This window comes from Micropterus dolomieu, linkage group LG02 (assembly GCF_021292245.1).
Source record: "Micropterus dolomieu isolate WLL.071019.BEF.003 ecotype Adirondacks linkage group LG02, ASM2129224v1, whole genome shotgun sequence".
Classification (NCBI taxonomy): domain Eukaryota; kingdom Metazoa; phylum Chordata; class Actinopteri; order Centrarchiformes; family Centrarchidae; genus Micropterus; species Micropterus dolomieu.
This window is the reverse complement of record NC_060151.1, coordinates 12,785,889-12,801,567: the sequence shown is the minus strand read 5'-3', so window position 1 is coordinate 12,801,567 and position 15,679 is coordinate 12,785,889. Positions and strand designations below refer to the sequence as shown.

Genomic DNA, 15,679 nt, shown 5'->3' with positions numbered 1-15,679 from the left:
TAGACTTTTGACAAAATCGCGTCACGCTGGATTCGAACTCACCTGAGCAAAAGGTAACATCTACAGCGAGGTCTTCACTTTACCTCCGAGCTAACCGAGCAATCAAATTATTGATGTCCAGTCACGTATTGATCAAGCACCTCATCATCCAGGTAACACTTTGTTTGGGCTGATCTAAAACAACTGGTTACCTTGAGCGATCTTAAAAATACCAGAACGTGTTTATCAAGGTGTTTATCTCGAGGCTTCGGCAATGTGGACCCCTGCATTACAGCCCTCTCACATGCTTTTACACAGTGACGCGCTAACTCCGACAATACTGTGAAAACATGAATTTATTGTCAACACCGAGCCACAGGAAGAGAAGTGGAAAAGTTCGAATCCAGCTTGACGCGATTTTGTCAAAAGTCTATTTTCTTTCATTTCTTTTTTCATACGTCGCTGTAATGTAGTGCTCACTTATACAATCACGATCGCCGCAGTAGATTAAAGACGCGATTTGAAACTCGCCAGGAATATGTTTGTGAATGTGTGACGAATCTGGGGATGGAGTGGTTGCCATACACGTTAGTTAGTTTGAAAACCAGCAGGGCTACAACACCGGTGTTTATTTTGTTTGCAGCGGATACACACAAAAAACCCTCCCATGCAGTAGTGCACACACATGTTAGAGCAAAACCTACATGCGTCTCCACACATATTGTCTGTTATTTGTTAGTTTTATGGACCACTGTGGCTTAACACGCTTTACTAATCTCCTCACCCTGCTCGCGTGCTGGCAGGAGAAAACACCTGAACTCTGCGGTTTCTCAGTCACACCAGGCTCAATCTAAATCACTTTTGCCTTAAGTTGCGTCTCACCAGAGTCTTCAATCCGTGCATGTTTAACCACCAAATCTTGTAGTTGGTGCAGACCTGGCTGTGACCTTTTTTTCGGCCCCATTGCGGCGCTCCTCCTGCAGCAGCCTATCACCGCTCCACATGACTCCTACAGGCACCAATGGCAGCGCGCTAACACGTGAGCTATTAATAGGACGATGAATCAACTTATTTTATAGTGAGGAGGACTATGCTGCTGGTAGTTACACCAAGTAGCCACTATGGGTGTGTAACGTTGGATTAGTAAAACACACACAGTTTGGGTATTAAAAGTCTCACGTCATAGCCGAGCGACTTTAAGCTGCTTTTGTTTACATTAAATTAATTACAAAAGCTCTATCAAAGTACTTAAAGTACTTCATGCCTCCATCGCTTCAGCAGTTCACTCTGCTCCTCTTGCAGCTAGCCGAGGACCGGTGAGTCTGCGTCTCCTGCTGCCCACACATGGTGGAAACTGTGAGCATATAGTCACGTGTCAAACTCAAACTGAAGATCGATAAATGATACGGGAATTGTAAACAGATGTTGCACCAACCTGACTGGAAGAAGTAGGCAAATATAGACAGAAACAGGCAGATCATGGTCGCCGGCGGGACGGAGCGCACTGGGGAAAGGACGGAAGAAAGGTGGACGGACGGACGTAAGCACGCACGTTGCTTAGGAATGCTCCCCAAAGCGCGGGCACGTGGTTTTCCGTGGCTCACGAGGAGCGGCCGAAATATATATATATATATATATATATATATATAATTTTTTATCATGTGTAACTGTCCATGTGTAAGCTGTCCATTTTATACAGTCTATGGTTATCATGTGTGCTCAAAATAAGTGACTTTATGTCTTATCATTTTGACATATCTCAATCAAAATTGATTAGTTAAATTTGACTTTGACATGTGGTATGTGGCTGCTGTTCCACTCCCCAACAGGAATAAAGAGCATGTTATTATCCAAGTGGTATATGGATAGTATACAGTATAGTGAATCATAAGTGATATACCATTAATAAGAACAGCAGCAACACACCAACAGTGACCACTCAATCAGAATCAACATATGCTGCTAGAATAATTAGCATAACATAACCCACTGCACTCTAAGTTTGACTAAGACACACTTAACTAAGAGTTTTAAGTAATATTTCACCTTTTTATTATTTTGCTAGTGGAAATGGGCTTCCATAAAAACCCATCTAGTGCATGAAATAATGTATGTCCTAATAGTCAATAGCTGCCATTTACAGTTTGTTTCATAGAGCACTTGGAGCAAAGGTGTAGAATTTAATAGCGATGTGCCTACCAATGTCTAGCGACTGTCCCGAATAATAGTTTTGATCAAGACAAATAAATATAACAACTGTTGTCTGTCAGCATTTAGTCAATGTATTTTGTACACAAATGGTTACTAGCTCTTGTTCTGTTGTTCTTGTTCCAAAACTAATGATTTATTTTTTTTTGACAGAGTGGTCAATAGTCGAATCTGCTGCCCCTCCCTTTTCTCTGATGGTAAAAAAGGGTGATTTCAAGGTGTTAAAGTATCATAATAAGAGTGTAAGCCCGTCACATCTACATTAAGTGCTTAGTGTGCATACTCAGTGCTATAAGGCTGTCATTACAGAAAGGAAGTGATCTAAAACACAGGCACAAAAGCATCAAAAATCACTGACAGCAGCTATAGTTTATCCCAAATTTAATATTAACCACATCACACAGACACATATTACACACAGAGTGGTCTGCTTCAGATGAAAATAGCAGAGAATTCATTTGAGTCCAGGACTTTGCAGGACACTGAGGCGAGGGCTTCCAGAGTACTTGGAAAGAAGAAGACTTCAACACTGATTTGGTCCACAATCTCCAAGATATTCATCTTCAGAACCACGAGTATCACACCGCTGTCCCCTCTGTCCTCTGCCTCTCTTGTTCCTGCATGTGGAAATAGTCTTTATTGAGCAGGACGTCCCTCTTTAAAGGCAAGGCCGGCTCTTCGGTCGCTACGCTGCCTAATGCTTTCTTGTGCTGGGCCAGCAGCATGGCGCGGAGCAGGGGAGGGTAGGGGACGAAGCGCACAGGCGGGTCAGGGAGCGGCTCAAAGTCCTTAAACTGCTGCTCCATGTGTTTGGGAACCAGGCGCCAGTCGTGGTACATCACTTTGTCCACCTCCTTGACCTCGCTCTCCTGTTTTCCTGCCAAACACAAAATGCAACAATGTCAGTTTTTTTTATAGAATTATTAGCGCTAACGGTTTACTATTAAAGTATATGCTTTTTTTCTTTATTCAGCGATACAATTAAAAGACCTCTCAGTGAATGCATAAATTCACAAGTGGAGTCTGGTGTAGCTTACGATAACAGGGACATAGTTAAAAAACAACAAACAAAAAACTGTTTAATGTATTAATTATATTTTCTGTACATTTTACAAAGTGTGAAATGCTGTTTCAAAGTGTTCTCAACACTGCCATAAATACTTTATTCATGTCAAACAGACTAATTTAATTATTATACATCTAAAAATACTGTAATCTGTCTAATAAATATCCAATGCTTATGTTTTAGAGTGTAAGTCCTAAATTACATGATGTCAGTGTCCTCTACAGTAGTTACAGGACAGATGAATAAGATAAATATTATATTGTGGAGCTCTGGTTTCATATCAAATGAACAGTGTCAAGTCTTACCTTTGTAGGTGAGGACCCCCCACGCTCTGCCATGGTCCATGTTCTAAAAAAAACACAAGGTGTCCCTTGGTTATCAGAGCCCATGACAAACCAAACTGACTTTTCACTCACTTCTGCACTTGGACTGACAATATGCAGACTCTCTGTGCGTGGATGTGGCCTGCTCTCACCTCAGATGTGTAGTCCACCTTGACCTTGGTGACCTGCCAGTAGCTGGGCTCTGTGTGGTCCTCCAGCCAAGACTTGCGGGTAAAGAGACGGCCCACTCCAAACATCCTCATACCTGCCAGGAGGGAGAAGAGGCGACTCTCCCTGCGAACATCCTGCCAGGCCAGCACAGGTAGCATCTTCCCCGTGTGCGGTCGCCTCATACTCTCATAGTCCAGGGCGTACTTCTCGGACTCCCGCGGCCGGGACTTCAGCTCTCGGTACGCCCGGATCTTCCGAGCCATTTCTGCTATGAGGCGAAGTCGCTTTTTCTTCACCATGATTAATCTCTGGTGTTGAGCAGCTAAACTACTCCACAACCCTCACTGCTGCGCACTGGTCAGTGTTTGTGCTGCAAGAGATTAGAGAGAGTATTATACATCTGAACATAAAGAACATTTTGGTTACAGAAGAAAGTTATCCATGTAAAGTTAAACCTGGAACATGGATTGTCAGTGTAGAGCATAAACAAACCATGTTAGTGCCCTAAAAACAAGGCTAACCTGAGTCTGCTAGCTAGCGTCACATGCTAAAAACACCTTATAAAATCATTTCGTGCACCGACTGACAGATTTTACTTAGCCATTTACAACTTATCGATACCGTTTATAAATATCTGGAATTCAAAGTACCTAAATATCCCTGATGAACAGGTCCAATTCCACTTGACCTCCGCAAGCAAGGCACACAGCTTCCGCTCACTTGGTCCGACCGCAAAGAGTTCCCCTGTGAACTCCCAGCACACCTTTTTGTTCCGCATTAAGACTTCAGGCAGAGACGTTTTGCTTCAGGTAACACGTTAATAATCACAACATGTGCATTTATTGAAAAATGGAGAATTAATTACCTGTAAAGATGTGTATATCATTTCTACATATCATTTGAACAAGAGGAGTGTGCTGTTGTGTTTGATGCAGGCTCATCATAGATATTTATTTAATAAATTACAGTGGGGTTATTCTGATTTAAATTATTAGTCAGGATTTTACAAATACTCAGCTCAAATACAAATACCGATGAATAAATATAAATAAAAACAAATATTAGCAAATATTAACATTATATATTATTAATATTATATATTAACAAATTTAAATAACGAGATAAAGAATAAGAATAGAATAAACAATTAAAATCAAACTATTTGGTGCAATTCACCCCCCCCACTCAAAAAAAAAAATAAAAAATCAAACAAACAAAAACCTGGTAATTAATAAACACATCCAGTCCTTATTTAGCATTCATTTTATTTTCAGCTGAAAATCATGCTGATAAGTTATAGAGAAAAAGGCGAGTAAAGGCCTTCACATACAGTATTATTATGACATGGTATAGAAGAAACACTTACAGTACAACAGTAAGAAAAAGTGTTCGGATGCATCAACGTGAAGACAAATACTGTGAAATAACACAAAAATACATTTGCTGGACTAAAACTATCCCCTTGGTAGTTCCATTAATAAATCTATAGGGATAAATCTGGTGAAGCGTTACACAACTAATGAGCATGGTCCTCTGGTATCTTAACCACTGTTGCTGTGTCTGCGACTCCATAATCTCATCCTAAAACACCCATTCCTTCTGAAAACCTGCTGAAAATGCTGGTATTGCATAGTACCTTAAGCCTCTGTGTATGTCTACTTAAACCAACAACATGATCAAAGACTGGTGGCTGAGGCAGCAGTTGGCATACTGTGTAGCTTCAACACCTGGGTCAAACACTATTTTAATAATTAAGTAATGGTTTGATACTCCTAAGGAACTAAAAATAAGAGTTATTTACATATCTGACCCAGGGGTAACGTTCCCCTCTTCAGTCATTCTAGATTAATTAACATTTAAATTGATCTCGACATCACTCAGCCCCTGTAGGCTTGAAAGGTGTATGTAAAATGTTTGTATTTTGTGAATTTCCTGGAGGGGAAAAAAATAAAATAAAAATCAAATAAGTATCAAAACATCCAAACAAACGTTGCAAACCACTCCAGCAACATAATCCACCTCTCTACTGTGCTGTCATGTGCCCAATATGTTGTCAATCATGATAAAATATGGCTAAATCCACAGCTTCAGTCACAATTGTGATAGTCACCAGACAGTATTACAACAAGTAAACCGACCACAGCCGGTTTTCTCCTTTAAAAAAAAGGTGCGACATGCGAATGGAAAAACCCAATACCATGACAAATACCAAACAATGACACAGCAAGTAATGAATCTAATGTTAGCTAAGTTGTGGGTTAGCAAACTTTCGCTACAGTTGCTGCTGCGAAGTGAACATGCAGAGAGGACGGGACGGTCCCAGAGCCAGCGATCCACACAACTGTCCTCCTGCTACAACAGCTAACATCGCAGCAGCAGCATGTCTTGGCAAACTGGTAAGTGAGCTGAATGTCCGTGGGCAAGTCAATTAACGTCCACTGACACACAAATCACGGCTGGAATGGTTGGAATATTGTTGTGTGGCTCCATCTGAGCCACTTTGTTTCCCGTTTGCAGAGCCAGGGCCGTGTTCAAACATATTTTTTTCAGCACACACACAGAACTGACAGCTAGCGGTGGGTGAGGAGATTTCCGCTGAATTTGACAAAAAGACGTGTATTGGATCAGAATCGCAGACCCTATCTTTAATGGAAAAATAAGGAATTTTTTTACAACCTTTTAGACCAACAGGAGCCCAGTGTTTGATACTAAAAGGATTTAGAATAGAGTGCTGCGACCTTAATGAATTACAATAGAGTCCTTGGGAAAATCAAAAGATCACCCTTGCATAAAAAGTTCAACATTAAAACTGCTCATAATTTCATGTTTTGTCGAAGCAACTAACTTTTTAAAAATCTCTAAAGATAAGGTGTTACAGCGATGAAACGTCACTTAAAATGTGTCAATAATAAATGAAAATGTATACTTAGTTTCAACAGGCAATTCTTGCTGTAAACGTAACAAACGTTCAACTTTTTTTCTCAAGTCTCTCAAGAAGAATGATCTGATGAGGAATCATGTGTATTGTTTGGAGATGATGTTTGTTCTACAAAAGACTAAAAGGAATATTTTAATTTTTGGACAACTAAAAGCTGCAAAGGACATTCAGGTTCTTTCCACCCACTCTAACACACAAGTTTTTTAACCATCTGATCATTTTTGTCGGTTGAAGTTTTTGTTTTTCGAGCTGTAACTTGCGGATAAGAAATGTCACTTCCTGTCTGTTCCACTCACGGGGGACAGCAACCCACTGACTCTCAAATTGGCGACCTAACAGGAAATTGCAGATGCCAGTACAACAGGTAGGAGATTACTTTGACAATGCATTGATAGCATTTAGGCTGAGAACAATAAACATTATTTGCATACTAGATGAAAACAAAAAATATACTGTCTCTCATTTTTGAAACCCCACCCTTTCCCCGAATATACCACCCTTGACTTCAGTTTTGCACTGTACAGTCTATTCCTGCACCATTTCACTAATCCCCATACACGCCTGGCAAAGAGTTATGCTAACTAACAAAATAACATCTTTTCACTGAAGCTGGTTTGGATACTGATGAGCATGAAGACGTCTGAATGGCATGAGAGAAGATCACAGTAAAAACGTGCAGGCAGGAATACCGCCAGGGCAGTTTTCCACCTACGTACCACTCCGACCCTGCTGATTTACTTCACTCCTGGACAACAGTGATGTTGAGGAAAGCTTGAGGCAGGCAGGAAACACTAGATTAGATGCTATAGGACAATAAACATCCACCAGTGTTTTGGAGGAGGTAGGAATCGAGCCGTCCAGTCATGTCCAGCGACATCTCTTCCTCTGACAGGCTTCTGGGTCAGACGTACAACCCTCTGAGTCACTCTCAGAGGAGGACGGTCCAGCCAGCGCGGGGGCAGGCAAGCACGAGGGGCGCTCAAGCCCATCTGGGGTTTCTTCCGTGGCGCCACTATTGAGGCTGAGCACCCAACCCAGTTTGTTGTGGAGCAAGTGACGTAGGCCTGGTGGCAGTGGCAACACATCCAGGGTGTCTATACAGTCAGGCAGCAGCTGCCGAAGGCGAGCGCAGCAAAGGTAGAGCAGGGAGGTGGGCGCAGAGCAGGATCTGATCACCTTCATGCTGCTCTTTGCTGCTGTGGAGCATGCCATCGGATAAAACCTCTTGTTTTGTAGCTCTGTGGCAGCAACACCTACATCGAGAATGGTGACAAAATATTTTATGTTCATGTGTAATATCTTCTTAACATTCCACAGTGTGGGCCACATGTGTTAAAGTTTGCAGTATGTTTCATGCACATAACCATATGCTTTTATAAAAATATATTATAGAGATGCATCAGACTGTTAAGGTTTGTACATTTGCACAAATGTCTACACAGATCATTAAAGATACACCAATCCAATAAAATAAAATTTCGTTACTGCTATGAGTTGCATTCATGCTTCCTATGCACTGCATAATTTGGCCACAGGAGAGCTCTAACAACTTGATTTTCAACTGTAAAATATCCTGTTTATTATTTATTAAGTATGTGTGTACTAAAAGACCCTAACTACAAATATAAGAGATCCCTTTCAAGATTACGTTGTATGGATATGTTCAAATCATTACTATAATGTATGATGTATCATTATCGGATTATTTAAGCTTCCAAATATCGATGTCAGTATCTGCCTCAAAAATCCAGTTGGGCTATAGTATCCAGTATAGTACTCTTATCGGATCAATACTTGTATTGGCAGATACCCTGGAATATGAGAATTGGCATCAGAATAGAATAGTTTGCTCCGTGCATCCCTACAGATCATCACAACAGGAATCACCAGCGCTGTGGTCAATAGTGGACTTTGCTTGCCAGTACTAACCTATACACTTGCGGTTCTTGAAGAAAGTGAGTGTGCCGTGCCACGTGTCCAGGTGGACTCCAATGATGGACCCCTGTCCGAACCGGGAGGAGAAGTTCATCTTGTCGCCTTTATGATGCAACAAGCCTGACAAAAGGAAGACACTGATGTCTAACTCATGCAATAAACATTGTGAGCAGTTACTGCTACATCTTAGCATGTTGTGTTAATCTTACCAGTGTACGAAAGACCCCAGCTGTCTGTATCTTTTCCCAACAGGCTGCAGAACGTGTGCCTGTATTTGTCTAAATTGACATCAGAAGTTCCGATGCCCACCATCTGTACAGAAACAAAACAATACAGCATAAATTAAGATTTTGTCTTTTACAAAACGTTTGTGCTACCGTTGGATTTATTTTGGGAAATGAGTGTACATAATAAGAGCAATGCTAGAACATAAGGAGTAGAGGTTTACCATGTCAGTTCCATACACTGGGGATGTCATCTTGATCTCCCAGAAGTGCTGCCCTTCAGCCAGCTCCTTGGAGCCACGGATGGCTGCTGTCCCACAGCTGTATTCAGAGTGGAAGTTCACTTTGCGATTGTCGCAGCTCAGTAACGTTGCTGTGGATCGGCTGTTGACATCCCAAACCCAGTCAAACTCTGAAACATTGCAAGTCAATCAGATACAAGAAATGAAATATTTTGTTTGTTGCACACATAAACTTTATTCATAGAATCTGTATGTGAACAAGGGATGCAGCGATTACCGGATTTCACTATTAACCGCGCTTTAAAACGTCACGGTTAATTAATCGCAACACCGAGTGTTTCTGTTGCACGGAACGATACTGTGGCAACTTGCAAAAAACGAAAATAAAGTTACAGGAGCGGTGCACCAGCTTAAGTGTTGTGCTTATCTGAGGCTACTGTACACTGGCTAAACTAAGGCAGAGGGACCAAACTGTGAAGCTTTATTTCCACCAAAGTGTGGTAGCACTTCAGGTGTACCAAGTCTGATGATGATGTAGCGGTGGAGAGTCGAGCTTTCAGTGCAACGTAAACAAACAGAGCAGGTGTAACCTTTCAGACCCACCGCAACCACAGCCCCGCTGCGCTATGAGGCCCATTATTTTCAATGGCTTGGTGTGTTGCTGCGTCGAGTAACGTGCACCGCGCGGCGAGCTCGCGCGAATGCCGCGGTCAAAGTAGTTGAACTTTAGCGCTGAGCAGCTTCCACGCAGTGCAAATCGCTTCTTTTCTGAAAGGGCCTTTATGGAAGACAGAACGTAGTCCTCTCAAGACCTTCAGTCACTGAACATTTATCGTTGCCTCCTCCTGTCTGTGGTGAGAAAATGTTGCCAGGTGTAAAACACTAACATACATCAGGAGCTTATAGACTTTCAGGACTACAGGCTACCAATTAACTGCATTTCAGTTAACACTACACTCAATTTCATTCTCTCATTTTCACTAAAACATATGTATGGATGAAATTGATGACATTAACAGTACAGTTTATCCTCCTTTATAACAATTTCCCCTGGTGGATAGAAGTTAATATTCCTCTTATATTAATAATACATATTATAGAAATATAATTGTTAATGTAAATTAAATATTAAATATCAACTCAAGTCATTAATAATGTTGTGAAATTAATTAATGCATAATAATCGTAAAACTGATTATTTCTCTGACAATAATCGTACCATCAAAATCTGTAATCATTGTATCCCAAATGTGAACAAATCATAAAAGCTCAACTAGAAGTGTGCAGATCTCTACCTAATAACATATGAATAACATGCCGATACCTACGGCATACGTCATTTTACGCACAAATGTGAGAGAAAGAAAAAGTGAGGTCTTACTTTGCAGTATTCAGCTCACGTCACATACACACACACACACTTTACTGACGCAACTAACTACTTATTTTAACCCAAAACACCAATTTTTTCTTACACTTAACCAAATAGTTCTGGTGCCTAAACATAACCAAACTGCAACCATTTCACAAAATAAACCAGGTGTTTATTATTACCATGACAATAAAGGTCACCTGACTTAGTCCTTTTCTGCACATCCAATTCTCATTAAATGTGCTAAATCTAACAGTGTGAAATGACACACGAAAAGCTAAAAATGTATAATCACACCCAAAATGTTTTTAAAAGTGGCGTGCTATATCTATGGCATCCCAGGATATAATGTTGGTCTGGAGGCTTGTGGGTGGGGAACAGGGAGTGCAGGGCAGGCTGTGTCCAGCATGTATCCATGACAGTAGAGAAATGAAGACAATATGCAAAATTATAATATAGTGGAAAATTTTTTCCTCCCCTAATTTAATTCAAAAAGGCCGTTCAGAGTGCTGGATCAAAGCATATTCATGGAAGGTTGACTGGAAGGTTAAAGTGTGGTAGGAAAAGGTGCACAAGCAACAGGAATGACCTTGAGAGGATTGTCAAGCACCTCATTTCCTGCTATCAGAAAAACCACACCCCCTTTTGGGTGAAAAAAACAAGCGCTGTAAAAGCAGCAAACTGAAAAAACTAATTGCTGTGTGGCATTTTGCACGTCAAACTAAAAAAAGTATTTTTTCAATTTTCTTTACTTTTCCAATGAGCGAAGGATAGTAAAAGAAAAGATCAGGGGTTTTAGACACCATTGTGGTGTTACACATGAAAACAGCCGGGACTTAGATTGCTTTGTGTGTAGGGACGGCAGTGCCAGGTGGCTTTTGTTGGAGGAGTGCAGTGACCGAGAAGGAACGTAAGTTTGTATGACTGAGTTTAGGTAGATGGGTGCAGACCCAGTAGTTACTCTGGATGCAAGCATTGGTAACTTGAATTTGATTCAGGAGGTCATGGGTAACCAAGTAGCCAGTTTGATGTTCGACTGTCAAACATCTCTGCCCAAAGAAGAAGTAAACAAACCAGTGCTACTATAGCCTACTATATTAGGCTAATGTGTTCAGTAGTATACCAGATTAGCTGCGGACAGGCACACATGACCAAACACCTGGCAGACATAATAAAAGATAACATGACTGGCTACAGTGGTGTAACTGAAGTGACGTCGCTTAATCAACCTATAAATTATAAAAATGTGTGTGTCTTAATTGGTTAGCCTTTAAATGCAGCAGTTGCCTTGTACCTTGGTCGTCCTCTCCACAGTGGCAGTCTTTAACTTGGTGAAAACCTCGCAGACGAGGGTTGTAGTTAGTCTCAGCCTGGGAATCGCAGCCACAGTAGGACTCTCCGGTGACGGGCACTGCACTGGGGACAGGAGGAACCATCACTGCTGAAAAGTCTGCTTCAGAGTCTGAATCGCTGTACTGGGAAAGGAACAAATTTAAATGTCAGCAGTATCGCTTGTGTAAAAACACAACACTGGTTCTGATGTTAGGCTGCTACAAAGCTAAAATTGGCCACTGGATTGTAACATGTACACGTCTTTAAATTTTGATTACATGTGAGTCCTTCCTGTGGAAAAAATAATTTGTTCCAAAACAAAGACTGCAAACAACTGATATACATTAGCATTAACAAACACATACTGCTTAATGTGTAAAGGCAAATTAGAGGGTTTAAGTTTGATAGGGATCCTTGAAGTGAATTTTCTATTATGACACCCTAATATCTGTTCAGAGCTTTAGGTCCAGGGGAAAAAAGAGCAGCCCCTGTATTCTTACCTCTATGTGGTCATACCTCCATTCTTCACTTTCAGAGGCCATCAGCAGTGCCCGGGCATCAGCGTCACGCCGTATCCCACCCCAAACATATCGCCATGCACGACTATTCCTGCTTCGCCTGGACATGGCAGAAACAAAGTCTCACCAGTACTAGAGCCTGACCGTCAGTTCAGGTTTCAGTCCAGCTGCTGAAAGATGAGAACTTGATTATCTTGACAGGCACAACCCTGGACACTGTAGATGTCTGTGACAGTTAGCCTATGTTGATTTTAACATTGCAGCTTGTGGCTTCGTGCACTGCATGCCCTCTGAATCTGTTTAAGAGACTCACACTTGTATTGACTGCATGACATAACTTGGTGTTTTCTTCATATTATCCTGGTGTCTAAACGCTATTTCACAGAAACATTTGTTCCACCTTTTCTGTGCCGTGCCTTATTACTGTATGAATCTCAACATTCATCATCAGAGTCATCATGTTTTTTTAGAGATCTTAACGTACCAAATGCAATTTAGCCCACTGAGTTCACGTTAGTGGGGCAACGTTTACAGCAACATCCCACAAAAACATCGACTCTCTGTAGGACAACAGTTAATGTTACACACACATCATCCGACCTATACGACCTAACGTAACAATAACAATTGTTAGTAGTCTGGTCCATCAATCAACAGTAAAATTATTATCCTTGGCGTGCGATGTTGTTTTCCTAACTACCTTAAGTTAGCCACCTAGCTGTAGCTAACAGGAGAAGCTAACGCTAGCCACATAGTATCCAACCCCTTGAACCGCTCTATGTTAACGTTAAGATGTTAGCAGGCTGTAACAAGCATTCATCACATCACAATTCAAGTCAGACTACTATATATATATGAGTGTATATACCTTAGTACACTGGCAGATGACGATGAATACCATGCATTCTCTGTTTATTATCCACATAACAGGAAAAGTGTGACCGGGAGGCGGGGTAACCCGGTTGGTAATGCATTAACTAGCTAGCTTGTTAGCCTTCGTTAGCTGCGCGCTGCTAACAGCACTGGATGAAAAAAAAAGACAGCGTCAACGTTACCTGCCTGCTGTTCACGAGCAGCATTCACGGAAAAGCACTGACAACACCACGCAGACGTTGGTCCTTGATAGTTAATGCACACAGTTAAACGAGAGGCTAGCTACGCTTCATTTTCCCATGACCTACTTTCCATCAGTCTGACCGTAAACAACAACAGCCAGGCGGTGTCTCTGCAGGAGAGACAGCACTGCCTCCTTCACAGGAAGTTTTCAGATCAGAATCCTGTCATTACAGCTACAAGGGACGACTGGGGTTGCTTTGTTCAGTGGTGGGTGAAATATTTACGTTTTAGTCAATTAAAAGTACCAGCTGGCTAATTTTCAACTGCAATCCTTGGTGTTTGTATGTTTTGATTCAATGAACAGAACGAAGACAACAAGACGCCATTAAGTATATATTTTTTTGTATTTGTGGAAGGTGTTTTATATATTTACAGAATACACATTTATACACAGATTTTCGATCTGTTCACATAAATAATATTGAGACAAATCCATACAACAGTAACAATAATTTCCAAGACAACATTAATAATAAGTACGGTAACCTACTTTTTATATACCGTCTATCATACTTTTTGGATAAACTATATTTCATGTCTAAATAAAAATGACAAAATAAGAAAGACCATGATTAATTAATGAATATGTAGACCTGTACATGTATTTACTTAACTTCTAACGTTTCACTGATATAGATCCTGTGCTTGCATAACACTTCTGTAGAAGGTAGAATAACCACTCTGTCTTGTTGGCCTTTATTTTGATATATTTACTTTTACTTTCGTGTCACCTGTCAAAATGCAAAAACAAAAATTGGACCATAGATGGATAAACGATCAAAAACTGTACTTTGGGGGTTTGGCATGTCCACTCTTAATTATTCCTTTTTTGCAGAATGAGGAGGTCTGTGTTTTCTTCATTGTTGGGTTTTAGAAGCAGTTTGCATCCAAAATGTTGCATTACCACCTTCTTCTGGACTGAAAATAAGACAAAATTTTCCTATCCAATCCAACTTTTTTTTACTTCTAAAAAAATAAATTAAGGAAAGTTCTTTCCCAGCCCTCATCCCATTCTTTAATAAAACTAGCCAACTCAATTTAGGCTCTGAGAAGGGATGAAAGCCTCTCTCAATAGCCCCTGCCCTTCCTCTCAATATTCAAAAACATTCTGCAGCATCAACAATTATTTCTATTCTTTTGCTACCTACCTGATTTGTTCTCCCTTACTTCTTGAATCTTTTCTTTCATAGCTGCTTCCTCGTAGCTTAACCTTCTCTTGAACCTAATCACTTCCATCTCTCTTTCTTTCTCTTTGGACAGTCTGTTTGCTATGCTTCATGACTCCCCCCCCTAGGGATGGGGATCGAGACCCAATACATTACATTACATTTACATTTACTCATTTGGCAGACGCTTTTATCCAAAGCGACTTATATTTGAGGAACAACATACAAGCATCAACAGAGCATCAACTACAGATCTACAACTGACAATACATACTAGTAAGAGCAGCAATAAATAGTAATAGCTCACAGTACATATCACATCAATGGGGTAGATACCTAGGGGAGGAAGTAAGAGTTAACAAAAAGTGCAATCAATACAAGATCATTGTAGGGGATAGAAGAAGAAGAGCACAGGAAGTGCATGTTAGAGGTTAGGAGTTAGAGGTGTTATAAGAGGAAGTGTTCTCAGGAAGAGATGTGAGACGTGAGTTTGTATTATGGAGTTTAGGTAGATGGGTGCAGACCCAGTAGTCACTCTGTATGCAAGCATTAGTGACTTGAATTTGATTCTGGAGGCCACGGGGAGCCAGTGGAGGTCACAGAGTAATGGAGTGACATGAGTCCTTTTGGGCTGATCAAAAACCAGACGCGCTGCTGCGTTCTGAACCATTTGTAAGGGTTATCAAGACTTGCGGGTCCTATGATGTAACGTTATGTCTCGAGCGTCAAATTTGATTTAATTTGAAGCGCAATGGATAAATCATCAGGCTGCAGTCTCTGCCTGCTCTCTGTCGGCTCCTACACACACACACACATGCAGCGAGAGGCTGCGCCGTCACGGTGGAAGACGGTGAGGGTTAAGCTAAGTACGTGCAATAAAACCTTTGCAAGTAAAATGACAATAGTTAATCAATACACCTGTCTGTAAGGTAACGTCAAACATGTAGAAATGGTTAATTTAATCATCTCTGTCCTCAGTATCTCATCCTGTATGTTTTATACAAGCACAGCTAACGCTAGCTTGGCATTAGTCAAATGTTAAAAACAAGCTAAATAGAAAGCTGTCTGTCTGGAGCACAGACTGGTCTG

The 15,679-nt window shown here is 40.9% G+C and overlaps 3 protein-coding genes and 1 long non-coding RNA gene across 14 annotated transcripts in view; 1 reads left to right on the top strand and 3 right to left on the bottom strand.

Annotated features, from left to right (window-relative positions):
• nme3 (NME/NM23 nucleoside diphosphate kinase 3) overlaps window positions 1-1,564 on the bottom strand; it is a 5,233-nt gene extending 3,669 nt beyond the window's left edge. Inside the window, exon 1 of one of the 5 annotated variants that reach the window (XM_046075104.1) lies at window positions 1,415-1,564. In XM_046075104.1, the coding sequence (XP_045931060.1) occupies window positions 1,415-1,460 (46 nt within the window). In that variant the 5' untranslated portion in view covers window positions 1,461-1,564. Of the gene's footprint in view, window positions 1-42; window positions 306-861; window positions 1,022-1,243; window positions 1,265-1,414 lie in introns of those variants that run through there. The other 4 variants (XM_046075143.1, XM_046075090.1, XM_046075120.1 and 1 more) reach the window with 4 other exon arrangements.
• LOC123986790 lies at window positions 11-2,248 on the top strand. Its single transcript, XR_006828979.1, has 2 exons — window positions 11-1,104; window positions 1,282-2,248. It is a non-coding gene; the product is annotated as an uncharacterized LOC123986790 (long non-coding RNA).
• A 303-nt stretch (window positions 2,249-2,551) lies between these two features.
• Window positions 2,552-4,536, bottom strand: mrps34 (mitochondrial ribosomal protein S34). The gene is made up of 4 exons (XM_046075072.1): window positions 4,398-4,536; window positions 3,729-4,117; window positions 3,559-3,601; window positions 2,552-3,064 (listed from the first exon to the last, which is right to left on the bottom strand). Exons 2-4 carry the CDS (start codon window positions 4,044-4,046, stop codon window positions 2,766-2,768), a joined length of 660 nt encoding a protein of 219 aa, XP_045931028.1. The 5' UTR covers window positions 4,047-4,117; window positions 4,398-4,536; the 3' UTR covers window positions 2,552-2,765.
• A 456-nt stretch (window positions 4,537-4,992) lies between these two features.
• spsb3a (splA/ryanodine receptor domain and SOCS box containing 3a) lies at window positions 4,993-13,670 on the bottom strand. Of its 7 annotated transcripts, none has more exons than XM_046041613.1 (7): window positions 13,364-13,670; window positions 12,291-12,475; window positions 11,753-11,933; window positions 9,069-9,256; window positions 8,830-8,932; window positions 8,615-8,740; window positions 4,993-7,938 (listed from the first exon to the last, which is right to left on the bottom strand). In XM_046041613.1, the coding sequence occupies exons 2-7, from the start codon at window positions 12,414-12,416 to the stop codon at window positions 7,547-7,549; spliced, it is 1,116 nt and encodes a 371-aa protein (XP_045897569.1). In that variant the 5' UTR covers window positions 12,417-12,475; window positions 13,364-13,670; the 3' UTR covers window positions 4,993-7,546. The 7 variants fall into 7 exon arrangements, with proteins under 7 accessions (XP_045897569.1, XP_045897573.1, XP_045897578.1 ...); XM_046041617.1 differs by having other exon boundaries at window positions 12,291-12,478; window positions 13,368-13,670; XM_046041622.1 differs by having other exon boundaries at window positions 12,291-12,478; window positions 13,490-13,670.
• Between the last annotated feature and the right edge of the window lie 2,009 nt (window positions 13,671-15,679).

What these genes read in the sequence shown, in the direction of transcription:
- mrps34 (XM_046075072.1), bottom strand. Translation starts at nt 4,046, where the DNA reads ATGGTGAAGAAAAAGCGACTTCGCCTCATAGCAGAAATGGCTCGGAAG. An exon ending in AGGTGGACTACACATCTGAG is followed by an intron (nt 3,602 to 3,728) that starts GTGAGAGCAGGC and finishes TGTTTTTTTTAG; the next exon opens with AACATGGACCATGGCAGAGC. An exon ending in GGGGGTCCTCACCTACAAAG is followed by an intron (nt 3,065 to 3,558) that starts GTAAGACTTGAC and finishes TGTGTTTGGCAG; the next exon opens with GAAAACAGGAGAGCGAGGTC.
- spsb3a (XM_046041613.1), bottom strand. Translation starts at nt 12,416, where the DNA reads ATGTCCAGGCGAAGCAGGAATAGTCGTGCATGGCGATATGTTTGGGGT. An exon ending in CAGTGTATGGAACTGACATG is followed by an intron (nt 8,933 to 9,068) that starts GTAAACCTCTAC and finishes GTTTCTGTACAG; the next exon opens with ATGGTGGGCATCGGAACTTC. An exon ending in CTGGGGTCTTTCGTACACTG is followed by an intron (nt 8,741 to 8,829) that starts GTAAGATTAACA and finishes TCCTTTTGTCAG; the next exon opens with GCTTGTTGCATCATAAAGGC.